Genomic DNA, 20,807 nt, shown 5'->3' with positions numbered 1-20,807 from the left:
CTGCGATCTCTCTTTTGCTCTCACAAGTCAGAGTCATGAGACCACATCAGACGGCACGGGACAAGGACATGGCATGGGAAATCCGGCACGATTGAAACGATAGATACTTTCTTGACTGGATACAAACTAGAGCCTCGAGAAACCTGATGTGGAGATGGCCTGCATACACTTGAACCCAACCCTTCCCCTCCCCCGCAAGGAGTTGAGGGTGGTTCACATGAGGATCTCCTCCCCCCGCCCCATCCCAGTGACCCCACCATCTTGAGGCAGGCGAGGTTGGCCAAAGCAGTCTAGTGCGCTTCCTTCCTTCTTCCCTAGACCAGCACTCTATTCACTAAAACGGAATCCGTGTGCAACTCTGTTAATTAATAACTGCATCTATGGGGAGCATTTGTGGAACAGGCTGTGTTACAGCTAAATAAAATCTAAACAAACAAACATATCCTAATTTTTTCTTATTGTCCCAACATGTTGCCAGCACTCTGAGTGCATGTACCCACCGGGGATGACGTTAACCTTTTGTAGACAAAATCAGTGATGTTAGAGAGAGAATGTATGTGAAGTGCTTTGAACACTCAAAATGAATTCTAGAAAAGCTTATTATTCTGCTGTAATATAATAATTAATTATAATACAGTATAATACTTAATGTAATGATAATATAAGTTTTCTTCACCATTTCAGTGCACTTCAAAGTGGAAAATATCATTTCATCTGCATCTGTGACTGCCACAAAACATGAGGGAACAGTAACTTTTCTGAAGGAATTGCTGCTTTTGCATTAAACAGGGGTGATCTGATTAAGGTATGCACCTTAATTGTTTGCAAAGCAAATCATATGAGTAGATGAAGTTTTGCAGAGTCACGGAAGGAAGTTGAGGAGCTATCTTTAACAAATGTAGGATAAAAAGTCCAGCTGTCTCTCTAGCCCTATTCACACATTATGTGCAGTGCACATAATGCAGTTTGAGTATGGTGTATGCATGTACAATTATTCAGATATATTCAGTGTATGTACAGTAGTACATACACTGATGTGAGAGGGCCTGTACCCAGGCTCACTTTTAGAATGAACACACATACATTCATTCACACAAAAACATGTACATGTTGTGCAGACACCTGTGTCTGCACACAGGTGTGCAGGCACTTGCACACATGTTCAACGTAATGCCTGAATAGGGCTTACAACAGGTTATCCATGTATCACTAATTGCTCCAGATTCCAGGTGCTACACCTGACCACTAGTACAATAAACAGCCCAAGATTCTTAGCTTTAACAAAACCCTTCACCTAACAACTGTTATACCAGACCTGAGTCTGACTGGACATTGCAAAGACAAGTGTACCATGCCAGGATTCCCTCTAATTTTTTTCATCTGTCTGCAGAATGAGTTTTGTTCTGGGCAGCAGTATCAAGGCAGTGTGTGCCCATGTACATTCAGAATGGGGCCTTCCTGATTCAACCTGAGCAGGATCTAAAATCAGCTGAGTGGACCTCAAAAAAACTTGTGAGCACATGCGCACATGCATGCGTACGGCTTAGAGGAAACACTGATCCTCACCCTTACCAACTTGAAAGTAGGGAAGAGTAATGTACAGGAGGCTGTAAGGGCCAAACTACACAGGACGTTAAATACACAGGACATTAATTACACAGGACGTTAATTGGGGCTGTGTGTTTGTTTGGGCTAGTGTAAATATGAGCCTTGGAAGCCCCATTCAGAACTGGAACCACAGTTAACGGTAGGGGACTTTAGCCCTTTGCCATGGCCCTGGATTGGAGTGGGGACTCCTGTGGCTGCTTAACATTTCAGACAATTTGATTAACATCATGTCTAGTTTGGTCGAAGTTCTTAGGTATTATAGCAGCAGAGAAAACCTCCAGAGAAAAAAATTAAAAGGGCCAGGATTCAGCAACACCAGTTGACTATGTGGCCATGACTGTGCCTTGTATAATAAACTCTGACTTCCTTTCAGCACAGAACCCAGTGAACCCAACGCATGTCTGAGAATCCCAGTTTTAACTGTTGATGTTCAAAGCAATCAACAAACCAACCAACCAACCAACCAACCAAACAAACAAACAAACACACAAACAGGTTTCTACTCAATATACTTGGGGGAAATTAAAAAATATCTGAAAGCTGTATTTGCACATCTACCTGTTCCATTCTGAAGTTCCTATATATTGCACGGTCCTTTGTTTGCTGTCTGCAGTCTGAAATAGCAATCACTGCAAGAAAATGTTAAGATAGATTCTCCACTTTGCACCTAACCTTACTGGTTTATCCTTCCCTACGGTAAATAGTTTGCTCTCAAGAGGTGAGAGAAATGTGAAAAGATCTTCATCTCTCTCTGGTGGGAGGTGATTATCTTCTCTGCTGGGTTTTTAGAATCCTGGTCCAAGAAGTAAACAAAAATCTACCCATGTCATCTGGCAGAGCAGTGGGGATGAAAGTGGTCAGAACTGGCCTTATTCCCTATTGGCTGATAAGCAAGGTTTCTGTAATTTTCCTGCACTAGTGAGCTTCCCCAGTGTGATTAGTGATAGCTTTCCTCTTTCTCAAGCCAGAGGGAAGTGATGTATCCAGCTGCTGGATGAGGTAGGAAGAAAGGCCATCTGACCCAGCTGCTGCTTGTTTGCCACACAATCATGGAAGGAGCCTCCAACCTTGTTTTCCCTTCCCAGACAATCAAAAATGAGGAGTGCACACAGGTCCTGAACTAGGGTAGGAGGCATCTCTTACCCTAGTCATCATTGTGTGAACCACCCTGGAATCTAGGAGCGTCTAGGATGCTGGACTTAAGATAGGGAGAGACAATCTGCACCCCTTACAAATGGAGTAGGAGCAAAATCCAGTCCTTTCTCTGAAGATGCTATCGTTATGCGTGTGGTAGTGGTAGTCAAAATAGTCAGCCTGTTCATAATGCAAGAATCTGGAAATCCAAGGCTTACAACAGTCCCCCCGCATCCTCATGCTTGTCACTGTAGATAAGAATGGTTTCTGATTATTGTGTGGAGGAGTGAAGCCAGCAGCCTTTCACCAGGGCCGGCCAGTGAGTAGAATCTTTCATCTATGAAACAGAACATGTTTTTCATAAAGAGACCCATGGTTGCTTTGGCTGAGGTGAATCTATAAAGTAACCTCCCCTCCCCCCCGCCTTTCATTAACCATGGAAAAGGCTTTGTTGTGTCAACTGACTGCACTATAAATATTAGAGAGCCAATGTAGATGTAGTACTGCAACTTCCCTACTCTTTTGTCTCCTTTCTATATTCCCATTTCATCATGTGTTGATTATCTGGTCTTTATCGGATGACTAAATGTACTCTACTGATATAAATAAGAATTTTGCATTAAACAGCTAGGTTTACTTGAAACTGGTAAATTATGTAATGAAAATAAAGGGTACAACCCATGATTGTGAGAGTATAGTGTAAGCTGGGAATAGGCATAGACAATCATCCAGGCATGTAGGGAGGCTGGCGGTGGCCCCCTAGCCCTGCCCCCCGCATCTGACATCAGACGCAGGGCCCGGCTGCCCATGCCCCCGTGACTGACATCAGATGCGGGAGTGTGGTCTCTCTCCCAAACGATGCCCCGCGGCCCCATTTGGGATGGAGATCGGCCCTGCTGCATTTTCAGCGAGGTCAGGAGTGGCTCTCCCTGCCTTTAAAACCCTGCCAATGCATTGCGGGCCAGTTTCGGTCCCAAAGGGGGCTGTGCGGCCCCCTTTGGGAGTGAAATAATGCCCCCGCGTCTGATGTCAGACGTAGGGGGCATGTCTGGGGCCGCGCTCACAGCCCCTGGGGGCAGCGGCCCGGGTTCTTTGAACCCGTTTGCCCAGTGATGGCTCCGCCCCTGCCATCATCACCACCAATAAAGGTAAAGTGTGCTGTCAAGTCGATTTTGACTCCTGGCGCCCACAGAGCCCTGTGGTTTTTCTTTGGTCGAATACAGGAGGGGCTTACCATTGCCTCCTCCCACGCAGTATGAGATGATGCCTTTCAGTATCTTCCTATATTGCTACTGCCCGATATAGTAGCAGTGGGGATTCGAACCAGCAACCTTCTGCTTGTTAGTCAAGTATTTCTCTGCTGCACCACCAGTGCACATAGCTATTATGTCTTCCCCAGTCAAAGCTGAATGCTTATGTCCAGTTGATTTCAATGGTTTGTGTTTACACATAATCTTTTCCCTTTAAACACAAACCCTATTCACACATTATGTTCAACAATATTACGTTCATATGATATTCAAATTATGTTCATACAACTAGTGTACAGGGTACACAGTTGCAGTTTTATACATAGGTACAGCTATTCACATGTTGGCTGTTCACACAAGCAGCCAAGCCCAGATTTGGACAGCCCAGCCTGGGCTTGGCTGCCCGTGTGAAGTGTCGGGATCAAGTCCTATCCTGTTACTGACTCAGCCCTAAGCTAAGGAATGTGCCCCAGGCTCTAAACTAGTTTTAAGAGCGCGAGCATGCCCTTAACCCCAGGTTTGGTGTTGTGTGTGTGGGGGGGGGGGGGTTTACAGGAAGCCAATGCACACACAGAGTTGGACAGCAAGAGTGCCTGGCTGAGGAAGGGATCCCTCGATGCATCATGCTCCTGGCGCAGTGCATTGACTTCCTCCTCCAACTCCCTGCTCTGCCTCTTGCAGCGGCACTGCTTGTGTGCCGCCACAAGCGGCAGAGCCTGTGAAAAAAATCAATTGTGTGTTAACATAAGAACAGCCCTGCTGGATCAGGCACAAGGCCCATCTTGTCCCGCATCCTGTTCCACAAAGTGGCCCACCAGATGCTGTTAGGGGCCTACAGGCAGACCTTGAGGGCATGCCCTCCCTCCTGGTGTTACTCTCCTGCTACTGGTACCCAGAGGCACCCCGCCCCCAAGGCTGGAGGTGGCCTAAAGTCCTCCGACTAGTAGCCATCAATAGCCATCAATAGACTTCTCCTCCATGAAGTTATCCAAACCCCTCTTAAAGCCATCCAGGTTGTTGGCTGTCACCACATCTTGTGGCAGAGAATTCCACAAGTTGATTATGCATTGTGTGAAACAGTACTTCAGTTTGTTGGTCCTAAATTTAGTGTCAATCAGTTTCATGGGATGACCCCTGATTCTAGTGTTATATGAGAGGGAGAAGAATTCCTCTCTATCCATTTTCTCTCCACACCATGCATGATTTTATAGACCTTTATCATGTCTCCCCGCAGTTGTCTTTTTTCTAAACTAAATAGCCCCAGGTGCCCCTAGGGCACCTTCCTATAAGGAAGGTGCCCTAGGCCCCTGATCATCTTGGTTGCCCTCTTCTGCACCTTTTCCATTTCTACAATGTCCTTCTTTAGATGTGATGACCAGAATTGTATTCAGTACTCCAGGTGTGGCTGCACCATAGTTTTGTATAAGGGCATTAGAATATTAGCAGTTTTATTTTCAACCCCCTTCCTAATGAATGAGCCTGCCTTCCCACCAGCCTTCCACCCCTCCAGCTGTTTTGGTCATGTGCATGACCTTGTTATGTTGAACACAGGCACAGGAGTATACTTCCTAACTGTACCATGCATTTGAGGGGCCTGTACACAGGTTCCCTTTTAAAACGAATTCAGGTACAGTCATTCACACAAAAACATGTATAAGTGTAAGAACACCTTGTGTACTCATACAACATAATGTATGAATTGGGCTTTAGTGGGATTCAAAAGTTCTGGAGTGCACTTGTAGTCTGCAGTGTGGTTAACTAACTGTGGTTTGTGAAGTCATGCAGTATTGGAAGCTCTTCTCACGATCAGTGAGAAGAGCTACTCTCCCCGCAGACAATCCAGAGGCAGCCCCGGGCAGCCGGATCAGCTGCCCATATGACTGTTGGCTCCATCATGGAGCTGGCGGGGACTTCGGCGATCGGGGGCTGCGTGGCCCCCGGAAGTTCCAGGATGCCCCGCGTGAGCGCACGGGGCATCCTGGAGAGACCCCCGAGCCTGGGAGGCGCCTTGCACCTTCCCGGTTGGGGGTCTCCTTGTGTGTCGCCGCGTGCCACAGCAATATACAACCCAAAAGATGGGGTTAACAGAGCGCTTGCTCCGTTAACCTCGTCTAAGGGGAGGGGTATTTATGGAGGTTTGCTGCCGGGAACCTTACGGCTCCTGTTGCAGCACACGATTGTCCAAAAGTGGGCTAGACTCCCTGCTTTTGGGTGATTGTGAGAATAGCCTCTCGGTCTGGTTCTAGCCTATAGAATGGTGCTGTGTTGAGTTTCTTATCTTTAGAGTAACATGCACACTTTCAGACATGTGCATTGTAGCTTTTAGAACTCACTTTACCTGGCACAGAGAAAACACATATCACTTCTGCTTCTGCTTTTCTAACCAAGGCAAGGCTTTACAAAGAAGACAGGGTGCTTGCTTACAGTCAGTTGTTCAAGGATTCAAAAATAACCAGGAAGAAATTAGGAATATCATCTCCTTCACTTAAAATTCTTATTCTCATACTAACTGAGTTATTCATACTAATGGGAGCTATAAAGGTTTGTACTGTTTAACAACAACAAAAAAGCAGAGGTAATAAGCCACAGTGTCTCAACCTATCATCAGATGATGATCCTTGTGAACAGAAAATGGAGGGCTTGGGCTAAAGAGAGAAGTCCTTAACTTCTGCCGGTGAAAACATTAGATAGATACGTTTTTGTTGTAACTCTCCATCCACTGTTTTCAGTGTGCAGCAGGCACAGAAGTGAATCACTTGCTGAAAATTATATGAATTAGGTCCAAATTGGTGGATCAGGTTTGTCAAATGAGGTGATGCAATTTGCATAAGCTCACCTTATTTGCATAAGATGCAAATTATGCCCCCCAGATTTGTGAGTTTTCCATATCTGTCTCCAAGAAGAACCTAAGCCAGTTTTGCCAGGGACATCTAGATTATTCCCCACCACCCACCAAAGCTCAGAATGCCAAGAATGTGCTGCCTGGCATTTGAGATACAATCTTAAAAGGCATTGAAGGGAAACCAGCCATTGGGATGGAAGAGTTGAGGCTGGGCTGTCCCTGCATCTTGGGAGCAAGGCCCAGCCACACCTCCCACCCTCCAAATGCAACACAGCCATCAAAAGCCGCATTGTGAATTGAGAGGCTGCTTCCCATTTACTAACAGAGCACTTTTGCAGGACTGATGTACTGGATTGCATTGGTGTTGTCCCAGGGCCTCTAGAAAGATAAACTCCTGGCCTGGGGGCTGGATGGGATGGTGGACCCATGGGCTGCTGTTTTGGTGTCCCTTTCCGGAGGAAATTTTCATTATGGTCCACAGGTGAGTTGTCCACAGCTTCCTTTGTCCTAGCTACATGGCATTGATCTTTCTGTGTACTTATTTCCTCTTTAACCTTATGCGACAACTCAGTGCGAGCAGCATAGCAGAATAAGGTTTTATAGGTCGTCTACCACTGTAGTAGTAAACTTCTGCTGCACACCCTCCCTCGCGCTCTCTCTTTTATCAGAGGGTCAGGCTTAGTTAGGCGGTGAGGAGGCAGAATGAAATACATTCATAAATGGAGAAGAGGAAAGACCATTTATTCAACGTATGACTGTGGCATTGGATCCTTATGGCTTCCCTTCTGGAAAATATATTTCACACTCCCACTTCCATCCTTCCTGCTTCTGGATTTGTAAGGATCAGAATCTACTTTGCAGAAGGCACTTCTTAATGATCCTGGGTTTAAAGAAAGAAAGAAAGAAAGAATTTAATGCCTTTTAGGGCCAAGAACTCGCAAACAGGGAAATTTAGTTTCAGTATATTGTGGTGAGATGTGATGGCATAGGGCCAATGGATAGGAAATGTTATTGTGTCATTAATGTTTGCCTCTGTGCCATTTATAATTTAAAAATCTCCCTTAAATAAAAAAAAGTTAACTTTTTAACCCTTTCTCCATAAGGAATAGATGATGCTCCTCCAACTCAAGCAATTTTTTGCTGCACCTTTTCCATCTCAACAATACCCTTTTTGATAAAGAAGTGGCTAGAACTGTACAAAGGATTCTAAATGCACCCACACCATAGATTTATGTAATGACATTATGCTCCTTGTCATTTTGTTTTCAGTGCCCTTCTTCATCATTTTCAGCAGTGAATTCGCTGTTTTCAAGGCTGCAGCACGCTGATCTATACTGTCTTAGTTATACAGTACATGGGGAAGCTCTCCCCCCACCCGCCTCCATATGTAATGCTTTGGGCATTGGAGTCACTTTTATCTGTGACTTTAAATAGAATTCAAATGCAAGTATGCGCAGCCTTCTGATTGACCTTAAACTATGAGGAGGGCTTGGGTCAGATTGTGGTTCAAATTGGGACTGGTTCACACATGCATGTTCATCACTTGATGGCTGGTCCCCTTCTCATGTTACCTCTGTGGCATGCAAGCCCTTCCTGTACTATTTAGGCAATATCAGAAACCTTAGGTCATTACATGGGAGAACTCCATGACTCAGCTCTATCCCAGAATTGCCCCAGTTTTCAGAAGTAGTGTTGGGAAAGAGCAGTGCTGTGGATTCCTCTCATGTAAACTGGGGCTTTTATGTTACCCAAGCAGCACAGAAAGGAGCCATGAAACCGGGGACTCCTGATCCACAAAAGTGACCTCAGAAGGGCCCTTGAAAGTAAAAACGTGATTGTATGAATAAGTCATGATATATCTACCACCACATCACTTGCACATCACTTCAAAAACTATTCTTTCCCCTGGAATCAGTTCATACCTCTGGCTTCAACTTGTCAAGTATATAGTAATCCAGGTACGAAGTAACCCAGTAATATACAATGTGTGAACCCGCCCTTAGGCTGATCCAAGTCTGAAGCAGTAGTATATATCCTCTCTGTCTGTTCCTCAAAGCCACTGTCAGATACACTGTTATTTGATGTAGGCAAACAGCAAATAAAGACCGTGATGTACCACAACTTCTTTCTGTGTGACTCTTCTAGGGAGCAGTTGTAACAACTTGTTTTAACAGAAGGTGCTCAATTGCAGCATGATTCCTTCATCTTCAAATTAGTTTATCCAAACTATGAAACTAGTTTCAGTTCATCTAAATGCACATTGTTCCTCTTTCAAAACAGTTGGGACTAAAATAAATGCCTAACCAATTTTGTTTGGCAAGGCTAAGGGACAGTTTCACCAGCCAGACAAGCACTGCCGCTAAGCTTGCATGAAAGAAAAGTCCTATCCCTTGTGATGGCGATGAGTCAATTTCTTGCTCTCATCATGACTGATGAATGAAAATGAGACGCTTGAAGCTCTGCGATTACAGTATTTATTTTTTGTCCTGCATCTAATCTGCTCCCTGGTTCCATGTGCTCCCCAGGTGAAGAATCGTCCTCTTGTTCCTCTGTCCAACCTGTGTTCCTGGCCAGTTGGTCCAATCTGCAACAGCACACAGCTGAACCCCCAGAAAGATGTTTCCAAGAGGAGAAGATGGCATCAGGTACTGGGGTGTGTGTGTGGGGGTATTATTTGAGAGTCCTATCATTTTGAAATTATTTTTAAGAATATGTGTATATCACTTTTCATCAAAAACAAATTCTCCAAGTGAGAATATAGCAGATGGAATGAGAAGATGGTTCTCACAGTTTAAAAGGAAATACCAAGACACCAGCTCTGGAAGGGACATTATGATGGGTTGAATAGGGATAATCCCGCCCGCCCCAATAAATGTAAGAGACCCACCACTTTGAAAAGTGCCACCTTGCCCAGTTAGCAGGGGTTTTGTGGCAGTAATGTCATGGTAGTCATAATGGGGAGGAATAATATTTCATGGTAACTGTGATAGTGTTGTCATGCTTGCCTGCTACATTGAAATGGGAGAGGATTCTCTGTTGCAAAAGCTATGTAGATATAAAAATGAGGAAGAATGAAAAAAGAAGTGAGGGGATTTTTGTATTGCCATGAAACTGGAACTGTCTCAATGATATTGTCTGGTAGAATGAATCAGAAGGCTTAGTCCAGGGCGGGCTGATCTCCCTGGTTCTACAAAGTATCAAAATCTATAGAATGACCATGACATGCACATATTGACATATATACTAACACTGAATGTATTCACTTTTGTGGATATGTGTACAAATCTGCTTTGTTTTTGTTTCTGTATTTGTGCACATGTCTATGTGCTTGTGTGTGTGTGCATGCACATGTGTGTGTGTGCATGTGTCTTTTGGAATGATGAGCCAAAACCTTGTCCCTGCCATGGCCTGTGGCTGGATGGTACCTCAGAAGCACTTCACACTTAAAATGACAATTGTGTTTGCTGTGGCTGGCTATATCAGTATTACGCCAACATTTCCCAGAGTAAACATAGATAGTATAAAGGGCAGATACACATCCCTAAATATTTCTGCACATATGTTGGGAAATCTGATTTGCCACAGCTCCCTAGTGCTCATCCACTGCATTTTTGACACATGTATGCCTTTCTCACTTTGCCTGTTTGCTGTGAGAAATGCCGGTGTTCTGTTGGTGTAACCACAGCAGTCATGGTTACCATATAAGCATGTGAAACATCCTGGAGCTGCTGGGCAATTCAGGATGACTTGTTTATGTTTTCTTTGTTCAGTTCAGGCTCTTTTTCTGAGAGGGTGGCAAGGGAGAGGAAAGCCAATAAATGGTCCTGGCCAATACTCGTAGTAGTGTGCAGCTTGGTTTGCCATTGGCTCATTTCAAGTGCTTGGGCCCATCTCCTGCACCCTTCCTTTCTCCATTAGCCTGTGAAAAAAGGAGGCAGCAATAGGTCTGCCTGCTTTTTTCTAATGAAGTGCGTTGGGAATCTTCAAAGGGAAAGCCAAAAACATGGAAGGCTTCATTCTCCTGTAAGAAAAGCCTCTTCAATGAGCACCCACCGAGCTATCTTTTTCCCTTTGCAGCTATAATGTGGTTGACAGTTCCATGTAAATCCAATCCCAGTTTGTTTCACAGACTACCAAGCTGACAATGGAGAAGGTGCATTTTAAGTGAACCTACTTATACAAGCATGGCATTATTACAGCTTGTGTATGTCTTGGCACACATTTGTCTTCTAAGCCTTGCCTGCCCACTGACACAGCCCCAGTTTTTAATCCTGTTTGCCTGGCACAGCTGGAGAAGAGCATGCCGGATTTTTCTTAATGGGGCACAGGCATCATTAGTGAAATTGCTGCCTAAATTTCCTTATTCCAGGAGCTTTATGGCTATGCTTGATGATGTGTGAAGTGGAATGAGCGTGGCTAGATCAGCAGTTATGAGAAATCTCAATTTCCCTCAGAAAACCGATGAGCAAAGTATTATGCAAATCAGCTCCTTTCCTTCAAGAACAGTAGTAACGAGGAGGCCCCTGTTTCCCCAGGGTGGTTTCTATAGACGCACGTTGCTACCCAGATCAGCATGAAAGCAAAAAAAGGAATCTATAAAAGCTACTGAGAAAGTGAACTGCCATTCAAGGCAGTGTTGTGGTGCCTGTATTACATTAAACCAATTACAGGAATTGTTCTTGCTTTCTTTTACTTTGGAGTCAGAGTTCCCCTTCCAATCTTACCCGTCTTCTTGTTTACTGAAAACATTAATTCCCACCTCTGCACTTTGCTCAAGGCAGCTTACAATAAATTCATCATAAAGCATCAAAACAATAAAAACAAAGAGGCAGCCATAAAAATGAAAATGTCAGCAGCGAAAAGCAGCAACTACCACCCTGCTGGAATGTGATAAGCTTCAGTAGATATAGCTGCTTTATAACTTCAATTTCCCCCGCCAAACAAAGAGGCCTCAGGAAGCCCCCTGAACCTTAACAATGAGACTCACTGGCAACACACCTCTCCTAGCAGGTTGTTCCAAAGCCTCTGGGCTACTGCAGAAAAGACCCTGCTCCTCACTGCTGCCTTTAGTGATGGGACTCTGAGAAAGGCCCAATCTTAATTGTAGGATGGGAGATCTATTATTTTATAAATTATTTCCATCATTTATATCCCTCCCTACTCCTCCTGTTTGTCAAACCACTCAAAGGTTGCTACTTTAGATGTTTAAAAATGCTGGATAAAGCAGCATGTCATTTCCCTTGAGAACAGCAGTATTTCTGCCCACCCCGCAAGCAATCAACAAAAATTCATATTTAAAAACAAAAATATTCTGAGGAAATCTTCTCTCCCCCAGCTGGACCAGAGATCCTGGATTCTGAGGCAAAGTGGGCCAGGAATCCTGTCCCACTTTGCCTCAGAACTATCTAGGCAGGTCTGGATCCCAAGTCTAGGTTTTCAAATGAATGGGTGGAAAATCAATGCAAGTCAGGGATTTTATTTTATTTTTAAAGGGAAGTAGTGGACTTTGGGGTGAGGGGTGGGGAACAGTCTCCCCCACTTTGGCAAGACATTGTCCAGTGGTTGAGGATGTGATTTGCATGTATCAATTTCCAGGTGAAGTCCCCACCTTCTCTAATTAAAGGTTTTCAGGCAGCAGGGCTGGGAAAGCGGCTTCTACCAGCCTGAGACTCTGGGGAGCTGCTGCCAGTCTACATGGGCAAATTGGTATTGGCCAGCTCCTGATAGCCATGTGCCCCCTTTCATTATGCCCTTGCTGTACCTCCTCTAAAAAGTTGACAGTAGTCCTTCTGCCTGCCTGGTGACTTGTCAGGTAACCCCAGGGAACTGGATCCAGGAAATCAGACTGCACAGATAGGAGAGGGCCCTCTGGAAACTGAGTCCGTGTCACTGGCAGTAGGGGAAGGGTTCCCAAATGGTAAGTGTTTGTCTCATTGCTGCTTTATGTTCTTTAACAACTGTAACAACAGCAACAACAACAACAACAAAGGAACACACCAGCACTCCCTTTCTCAGGAAGAGATAGTGAGGCGTGCAGTGGCTTGCCTTCCATTGCTGTTGGCATTGCAAGAACAAGATATGAAAAGAGGAGATCACAGGAGAATAGAGTTTGTAGTGGGCCAGGGCCTGTCATTCCAGGAGTCAGTCCAGAGGGCACCAAACAGGGCCAAGTGATGTACCAAATAGTGGTGTGCACAAACTGGTCTGCAGGCATGTTAGAGGCCTGTGAACTGGTTTGCAAATGACCCGGTCCGGCAGTCCAACGCCAGGAGGGTCTCGCTTTAAGGGCGGGGGGTGGGTTGTTCTTACCCCTCCCGCTGCTTTGCCCCCTCCGGCGCTCCATTTTTCAGAGACATTTTCGGGGTGGCAGTGTTCCTCCCTGCCGCCCCTGCCCCCTTGTTGACCGGTAAAAGCGGAAGTAACTTCCGCACATGCGCCTGCCGCCGCCATGCATGCCTCACACGTCACACATTGTGTGTGCATGCTGTGTGGCAGGCGCGTGCCAGCGGCGGGTGCATGTGCAGAAGTTACTTCCGCTTTTACCAGCCAACAAGGGGGCAGGGGCAGCAGGGAGGAACGCTGCCTCCGCAAAAATTTCTCTGAAAAATGGAGCGCCGGAGGGGGAAAAGCGGCGGGAGGGGTAAGTAAACCCCCCCCGCCCTTAAAGCGAGACCCCCCCCCTCCCCGGCATTGGACCACGGCTTCGCAGTCCGTGCACATCCCTAGTACTAAAGTCCCGTACACCTTTCCAACATCCAATATTATTTAATACTCATGCATAAGGCCCATTTAGGTTTAATGGGAAGGATCTTAACTGATTAAGAAAGACAAAAGAGCTCCCTCTCTCAGGTGCATCTTCCCACAACCGCCACCAGTTCCCTCTTGATAATTTCTTGTGAATTTGTCTACAAAGAAAGGTTATGTGCAACAAAAGTTAAATGAATTTGAGTTGCAAATGCTATACAAATCCTTTAAGGAATTTTTCTTTGTAAGGGAGGGAAACATGTCTAAAGCTGCCGTTATTCTTGGAAGTAGGAGGTGCGGACTGATCTCCAGTGACCCTGGGGGCGAAGCAGTTGATTTCAGCAATGCAGTAATCCCTTTTAATTTGGTACTGTAACTGCGAGAGGCTGGAAAAGAAAGGAAGTCTGAATACCTGAGCTCGTAGTGATTCACTTTAGATCTGGCAAACATCTTCTTGTAAGCTGTCTTGTTCTTCGTAGGCCCTAGCAGGCATTTCAGGCAACAGCAACTTCTGCCTGTTACCTGAGGAAGATGTTATGCAGGCGGATTAAACAGAACAATCTAAGTATCCCAGTGCTTTTCAACTCCTTGTTGTAACCAGTGAAATATTGGAAGTGACAGATATTGTCAGCACAAGCATTGCTGGATCACGTCTCCAGAACTATCCTGAAGCCACTCCAGCTGTTGGAGTTCCGGGACTTTAAAGTCACCTCAGTTTTTGCCTGCAGACATCTACCATTTGAAACAGGAAGCTTGTCTCCAGAAATGTCATAAGCCCATAATTCTAATGCATGACATATAGCAATGTGATGGAGATCTCTATATATGCAGAATAATCAACATGGGGAGGGATAGTTCCAAGTGCTGCATTTTCTCTCCTTTAAGTGCTCATTTCTCTTTCTTTCCTTTTTTAATTTTAAAGAGATTGCCCTCTCATTTTCTGTCAAGAGTCGCTCTGGGCAGAGCCTCAATACCCAGCTGCAAGAGGCAGCAAGAAAGAAATTGTGGGCCCTTGAAAATGACGATAAAGATGTTTGCACTCTTTTCAAGGTAAAGCTGTTGCTACTATTATTTCTAGAGCAGCAAATGTATCTGTAATGTTTGGAATTGGTTATAAGCCCAGTAGGGAAAGGGAAAGTCCATCTACAGTGAAGGAAATAAGTATTTGATCCCCTGCTGATTTTGTCCGTTTGCCCTCTGACACAGAAATGACCAGGCTATAATTGGAATGGTAGGTTTATTGTAGCTGTGAGAGACAGAATAACAACAAACAAACCCTCAAAAGCCCAGTGCCCAAAAGTCAGCGATGGATTTGCATTGTAGTGAGGGAAATAAGTATTCGATCCCTTCACAAAAGATGTCTTAGTACTTGGTGGCAAAACCCTTGTTGGCAATCACAGAGGTCTGGTCAGACGTTTCTTGTAGTTGGCCACCAGGTTTGCACACAGCCCAGGAGGGATGTTGTCCCACTCCTCTTTGCAGATCCTCTCCAAGTCAGAAAGGTTTCGAGGCTGATGTTTGGCAACCCGAACCTTCAGCTCCCTCCACAGATTTTCTATGGGATTAAGGTCTGGAGACTGGCTTGGCCACTCCAGGACCTTCATGTGCTTCTTCTTGAGCCACTCCTTTGTTACCTTGGCTGTGTGTTTTGGGTCATTGTCATGCTGGAATACCCATCCATGACCCATTCTCAATGCCCTGGCTGAGGGAAGGAGGTGCTCACCCAAGATCTGATGGTACATGGTCCCGTCCATTGTCCCTTCGATGCAGTGAAGGTGTCCTGTCCCCTTAGCAGAAAAACACCCCCAAAGCATAATGTGTCCACCTCCATGTTTGACGGTGGGGATGGTGTTCTTGGGCTCATAGGCAGCATTCCTCTTCCTCCACACACGGCGAGTTGAGTTGATGCCAAAGAGCTCGATTTTGGTCTCATCTGACCACAACACTTTCGCCCAGTTCTCCTCTGGATCATTCAGATGTGCATTGGCAAACTGCAGACAGGCCTATACATGTGCTACCTTGAGCAGGGGGACCTTGCGGGCACTGCAAGATTTCAGTCCTTCACGGCGTAGTGTGTTACCAATTGTTTTCTTGGTGACTATGGTTCCAGCTGCCCTGAGATCATCGACAAGTTCCCCCCCGTGTAGTTCTGGGCTGCTTTGTCACCGTTCTCATGATCATTGCAACTCCACGAGGTGAGATCTTGCATGGAGCCCCAGACCGAGGGAGATTGACAGTTATTTTGTGTTTCTTCCATTTGCGAGTTATCGTGCCAACTGTAGTCACCTTCTCACCAAGCTGCTTGGCGATAGTCTTGTAGCCCAGTCCAGCCTTGTGCAGGTCTACAACCTTGACCCTGACATCCTTCGACAGCTCTTTGGTCTTGGGCATGGTGGTGAGTTTGGAAGCTGAGTGATTGCTTGCTTCTATGGACAGGTGTCTTTTATACAGGTACTGTAACAAGCTGGGATTAGGAGCACTCCCTTACAGAGGGTTTTCCTCATCTCAGCTTGTTACCTGCATATAGTGAAAAGACACCTGGGAGCCTGAAATCTTGTTGGTTGATAGGGGATCGAATACTTATTTCCCTCACTACAATGCAAATCCATCGCTGACTTTTGGGCACTGGGCTTTTGAGGGTTTGTTTGTTGTTATTCTGTCTCTCACAGCTACAATAAACCTACCATTCCAATTATAGCCTGGTCATTTCTGTGTCAGAGGGCAAACGGACAAAATCAGCAGGGGATCAAATACTTATTTCCCTCAGTGTATCTCCCACCCAGTGCTGCCTGGAGTGAGAGACCAGGTGGGTGCTGGGGTTCCTTCTGCTGTTGCCTGCCTGCTGTTGCTTCCCCTGTGGGGCTGCAGCCTCAGGTTAACATCTGTGGGAAGTGTGGGCAGGATTGGGACCAGCCCCTGAGTGACTCAGCTGTTCCTCGGGTCACCTGCTCAGTTTTGGGCTTTATAGGAAGGCTCTTTGTGGTGGCAGGTCTGCCACCGGTTGGGGGAGCCACTTCAGGGGAGAACAAGGGTGAAGGCTTCTGTTTACTTAGTTTTAAGCTGTTTTAGACTTGGGTCAAAGTTGCTGTAATGTGTTTGGGTTCATCTGGAGATGGGGGGACAGGGGGTGTCTTCATTTACTATGGGGCAGCTATCCCAGTGGTGGTGGGGAATAGAAGAAGTAACGTTGGCAGTTCAGCAGGCCGTTCCAGGGGAAGGGTAGTCAGAAAATTAATAGCTGTCTCCCCTTCCGGCTGTCCTGCCAGCTCTTTGACCTCAGGGAGCACTGTCAACAATCCACATAGCCTTTCCCTGCTCCTCTGTAATGCCAGGTCGATCCAAAATAAATCTAAACTCATCCGTGATTTGATCATGGATGAAGGGGCCGACCTGGTATGTATTACCAAGACTTGGTTGGGGGAGGCTAGTGGTCCAGTTTGGTCCCAGCTTCTTCCTCCAGGATATTCTGTAGAGGAGCAGGTGAGGGGATGTGGACGGGGAGGTGGAGTGGCTGTGGTCTATAAGGATAACATCTCCCTGACCAGGGTCCTTGTTAGGGTGTCGGACCATATTGAATGTATGTACTTGAGTTTTGGGACCAGGGATAGATTGGGACTTCTGTTGTTGTACGGATTGCCCTGCTGCCCAGCGGAATCCCTCACTGAGCTCACGGACTTGGTCACGGAACTCGCGTTTGAGTCTCCCAGACTCTTGGTGCTGGGGGACTTCAATGTTCATTTTGAGACCAATCTGTCCAGTGCAGCTCAAGAGTTCATAGCGGCCAGGACAACTATGGGCCTATCCCAAGTGGTCTCTGGACTGATGCATATTGCAAGTCACACGCTTGATTTGGTATTTTACTCTGATCAGGGTGGTGTTCCGTGGGTGGGGACTCCTGTGATTTCCCCATTGTCATGGATGGACCACCATCTGGTTAAGGTTGGACTTACGACCACTTCCCACCTTCACAGGGGTGAAGGGCCCATTAGAATGGTCTGTCCGAAGAGGTTATTGGATCCAGTAAGATTCCAAGAAGCCTTGGAGGGATTCAATGCTGGCTTTGCCAGTGATCCTGTTGATGCCCTGTTTGAGAATTGGAACAACTTGCTCACTAGGGCAGTAGACACGATTGCTCCCAAGTGTGCCCTCCGACCCACTTCAAATTTGGCCTCTTTGTATACGGAAGACCTACGGGGGCTGGAGCGGCAAGGTAGGCGACTGGAGCGCAGGTGGAGGAAGACTCGACTCGAATCTGACAGATTGCGACATAGAGCACATCTAAAGATCTCTGCTCAGGCAATACATGCGGCAAAGAGGCGGTTCTTTTCTGCCCATATTGCCTCTGCAAGTTCATGTTCAGCGGAGTTGTTCGGGATTGTGAGGGGACTAGTATCTGCCCTCCCTCCCTTGAAGTGAATTTGGAGTAATCGGTTACCCGCTGTGATGTGTTTAAAGAGTTTTTCGCAGATAAAATCTCTCGGATTCGGGCCGACCTAGATGGAGACTCCACAATTAATTTGATATCTGAGCTGGAGGTGCCCAAAAATTCCTCTTATGTGATTCGACTGGATCGGTTTCAGTCTGTGACTCCTGAGGATGTGGACAAGCTGCTTGGAGTGGTGAGGCCTACCACTTATTCTCTTGACCCTTGTCCAACATGGCTTGTTCTATCTAGCAGGGAGGTTGTTGTAGACAATCATAAATGTGGAAATCATAAATGATTTTCTGGGGGAGGGTAGGATGCCTCCTTATCTTGGCAATCATTAGACCTCTTCTAAAGAAGCCTGCATTAGATCCCTCAGAGTTGAGCTATTATAGGCCTGTTTTCAACCTCCCAGGGCTGGGCAAGGTAATTGAAAGGGTGGTGGCCTCTCAGCTCCAGGCAATCTTGTAGGAAACTGATTATCTAGACCCATTTCAAACTGGTTTTCGGGCGGGCTACGGGGTGGAGACTGCCTTGGTTGGCCTGATGAATGATCTCCAATTGGGAATTGACAGAGGAAGTGTGACTCTGTTGGTCCTTTTGGATCTCTTGGCGGCTTTCGATACTATCGAAAGTTATATGCTAGTTATAACTTACAAAGCCCTAAATGGCTTAGGCCCTGGGTATTTAGGAGAGCGTCTTCTTCATTACAAGCCCCACCGCCCATTGAGGTCATCTGAGGAGGTCCGACTCCAGTTACCACCAACTCGTTTGGTGGCTACACAGAGACGGGCCTTCTCGGTTGCTGCCCCGAGATTGTGGAATGCACTCCCTGCTGGGATACGATCCTCCCCATCTCTGGCAATTTTCAAAAAACACCTGAAAACCCATCTTTTCGCCCACACTTTCTCAGCTTCCTAATATTTTTGGGTTTTAGTGACTGGTTATTTTAAAATTGTTAAATTGTTTTTAAGTTTTTGTGTATGTTTTTAACTGGTTTTATGTTATTGCAAACCTCCCAGAGACGAAAGTTTGGGGCAGTGTACAAATTAGATAGATAGATAGATAGATAATATGACTATATGAAGCTGCTATACTGAGTCAGACCATTGGTCTTTTTCACTCTGTATTGTCTGTACTGACTGGCAGCAGCATTCCACGATCTCAGGCAGATGCCCTTTCAATCTTGCTGTCCAAGGTCTTTTTAACTGGAAATGCCTAGGATTTAAGCTGGGGTCTTCTGCCTGCAAGCCGTGCATTTTACCACTGAACTATCGGCCTTTCTCCTTGGCATGCCTGCATAAACCAGCCAGAGATATAATCATTCATTACTTCTGTCATGCTTGTCACTGTACTGGGCAGCAGCATGACCACAGTGAATTGTATAAATCACAAAGCCCACTCCCTACAGGACCAAAATGCACTCGGACAAGTTTATCATAAGAATGAATGCCCATTCATCCTCAGCTGCGGCTGGTGCAGGTGCCGCCAGGTGGCGTGGCAGGAGGCACCTTTAACTTTATATTATTAGGTTTTTACCTCTCCTCCCGCTGCACCTGAAAGCTGTTTTTGAGCAGCGGTGTGTCACCCAGCACCGGCTGCGGAGGATCGGCTCCACCACTCAGCTGGCCTCCACACATGCATGGAGGCCATTTGTTGGCCACGCAAAGGCCTCTGCCAGCTGAGTGGCAGAGCCGATCCTCCGCCGCAGTGGGTACTGGGAGGCACACCGCTGCTCAAAACAGCTTTCAGATGCAGGGGGAGGAAAGGTAAGCGCCTAGTAATTTACAATTAAAGGTACCTCCCACTGCCCCCCTGGTGGCGCCTGCACCAGCCCCTGCTGCTATTCTTCCTTTATGCAAGGCTAACCTGGATTGCATTGCCCTTGCTATAGTTTTGACCTTGGGAGTAGAACTGTCATCTAGAATCCATGTTCCTCTTTACACTGTCGTAATTAGGAAAAGCAAGATATAGCAGGTGTTAACTTTTCACACCATAATTGCCAAGACAAGCATTGCTCCAGGATTTCTCTGCTTAACACCTGTAGCTTCTCATACGCTTTCCCACTCTTCCTTTCCTTGTTCAGGAGCTGTCAGCCAGGCTGGTGTGTATCCAGGCACAGAAGGATCGTTTTCTACTCTCCTTCAAGACTATTGAAGAAATCTGGAAGTTTTCAACATACTTAGCACTTGGTAGATTGCATCAAACTGAGGGGGTCAGGGGGCATTGGCATTCCATCAACATAAGATGAGGGAGGAGCACGGTGGGAGAGCCTTAAAAGAAGTTACCATGTGCCTCACTACGAGAGACACAGCATTGCCAGTTTATATTTAACACTCCACCCATCCCCTACTGCCAACAGTCAGGGATGCAAGGAAGGCATGGGGCTATGCCCAGTCTAATGACATCATGTTCTTTTGTCTTCAATGAGAAGCTGTGAGGAAGAGAGGGGAAGACCTAGAGCCACAGTGACTCTGTGCACCCACAGAAGACTTGAAAAAGAACACTAAACTATGCATGGCAAAGAGCTAGGGTGGCTCAATCAGGGAACAGTTGGTGGGTCAACAGTTGATAGTCATCAGTAGGCTTAAGAAATGAAAACTAACTAATTCGCTGATTAGTGGATTGGTTAATCAGTTATAGGGTTTTTTAAGTATTTTACGATTCTTTACTTTTTGCTTGTGGTTTTTCTAAATGTATTTATACTGATTACAGTATATTGTTTACCACCTCAGGAGCTTTCTGCTGAGAGATGGTCTGTAAATTTTAAAAATAAATATACCGAGCAGCATCCAGACTAACCCTG

At 46.0% G+C, this 20,807-nt stretch overlaps 1 protein-coding gene across 11 annotated transcripts in view; it reads left to right on the top strand.

Moving 5' to 3' along the window:
• Window positions 1-20,807, top strand: part of SH3TC2 (SH3 domain and tetratricopeptide repeats 2) — an 88,140-nt gene that overhangs the window by 34,432 nt on the left and 32,901 nt on the right. For 6 of the 11 annotated variants that reach the window (XM_053297784.1, XM_053297788.1, XM_053297789.1 and 3 more), the window contains 4 exons: window positions 9,360-9,479; window positions 12,647-12,751; window positions 14,501-14,628; window positions 20,088-20,193. In XM_053297784.1, the coding sequence (XP_053153759.1) occupies window positions 9,360-9,479; window positions 12,647-12,751; window positions 14,501-14,628; window positions 20,088-20,193 (459 nt within the window). Of the gene's footprint in view, window positions 1-684; window positions 806-7,164; window positions 7,316-9,359; window positions 9,480-12,646; window positions 12,752-14,500; window positions 14,629-20,087; window positions 20,194-20,807 lie in introns of those variants that run through there. The other 5 variants (XM_053297790.1, XM_053297791.1, XM_053297786.1 and 2 more) reach the window with 4 other exon arrangements.

This window comes from Hemicordylus capensis, chromosome 2 (genome assembly GCF_027244095.1).
Source record: "Hemicordylus capensis ecotype Gifberg chromosome 2, rHemCap1.1.pri, whole genome shotgun sequence".
In the NCBI taxonomy this organism is placed as follows: domain Eukaryota; kingdom Metazoa; phylum Chordata; class Lepidosauria; order Squamata; family Cordylidae; genus Hemicordylus; species Hemicordylus capensis.
Note: the sequence above shows the minus strand (reverse complement) of the source record. Positions and strands in the feature narration are given on the sequence as shown.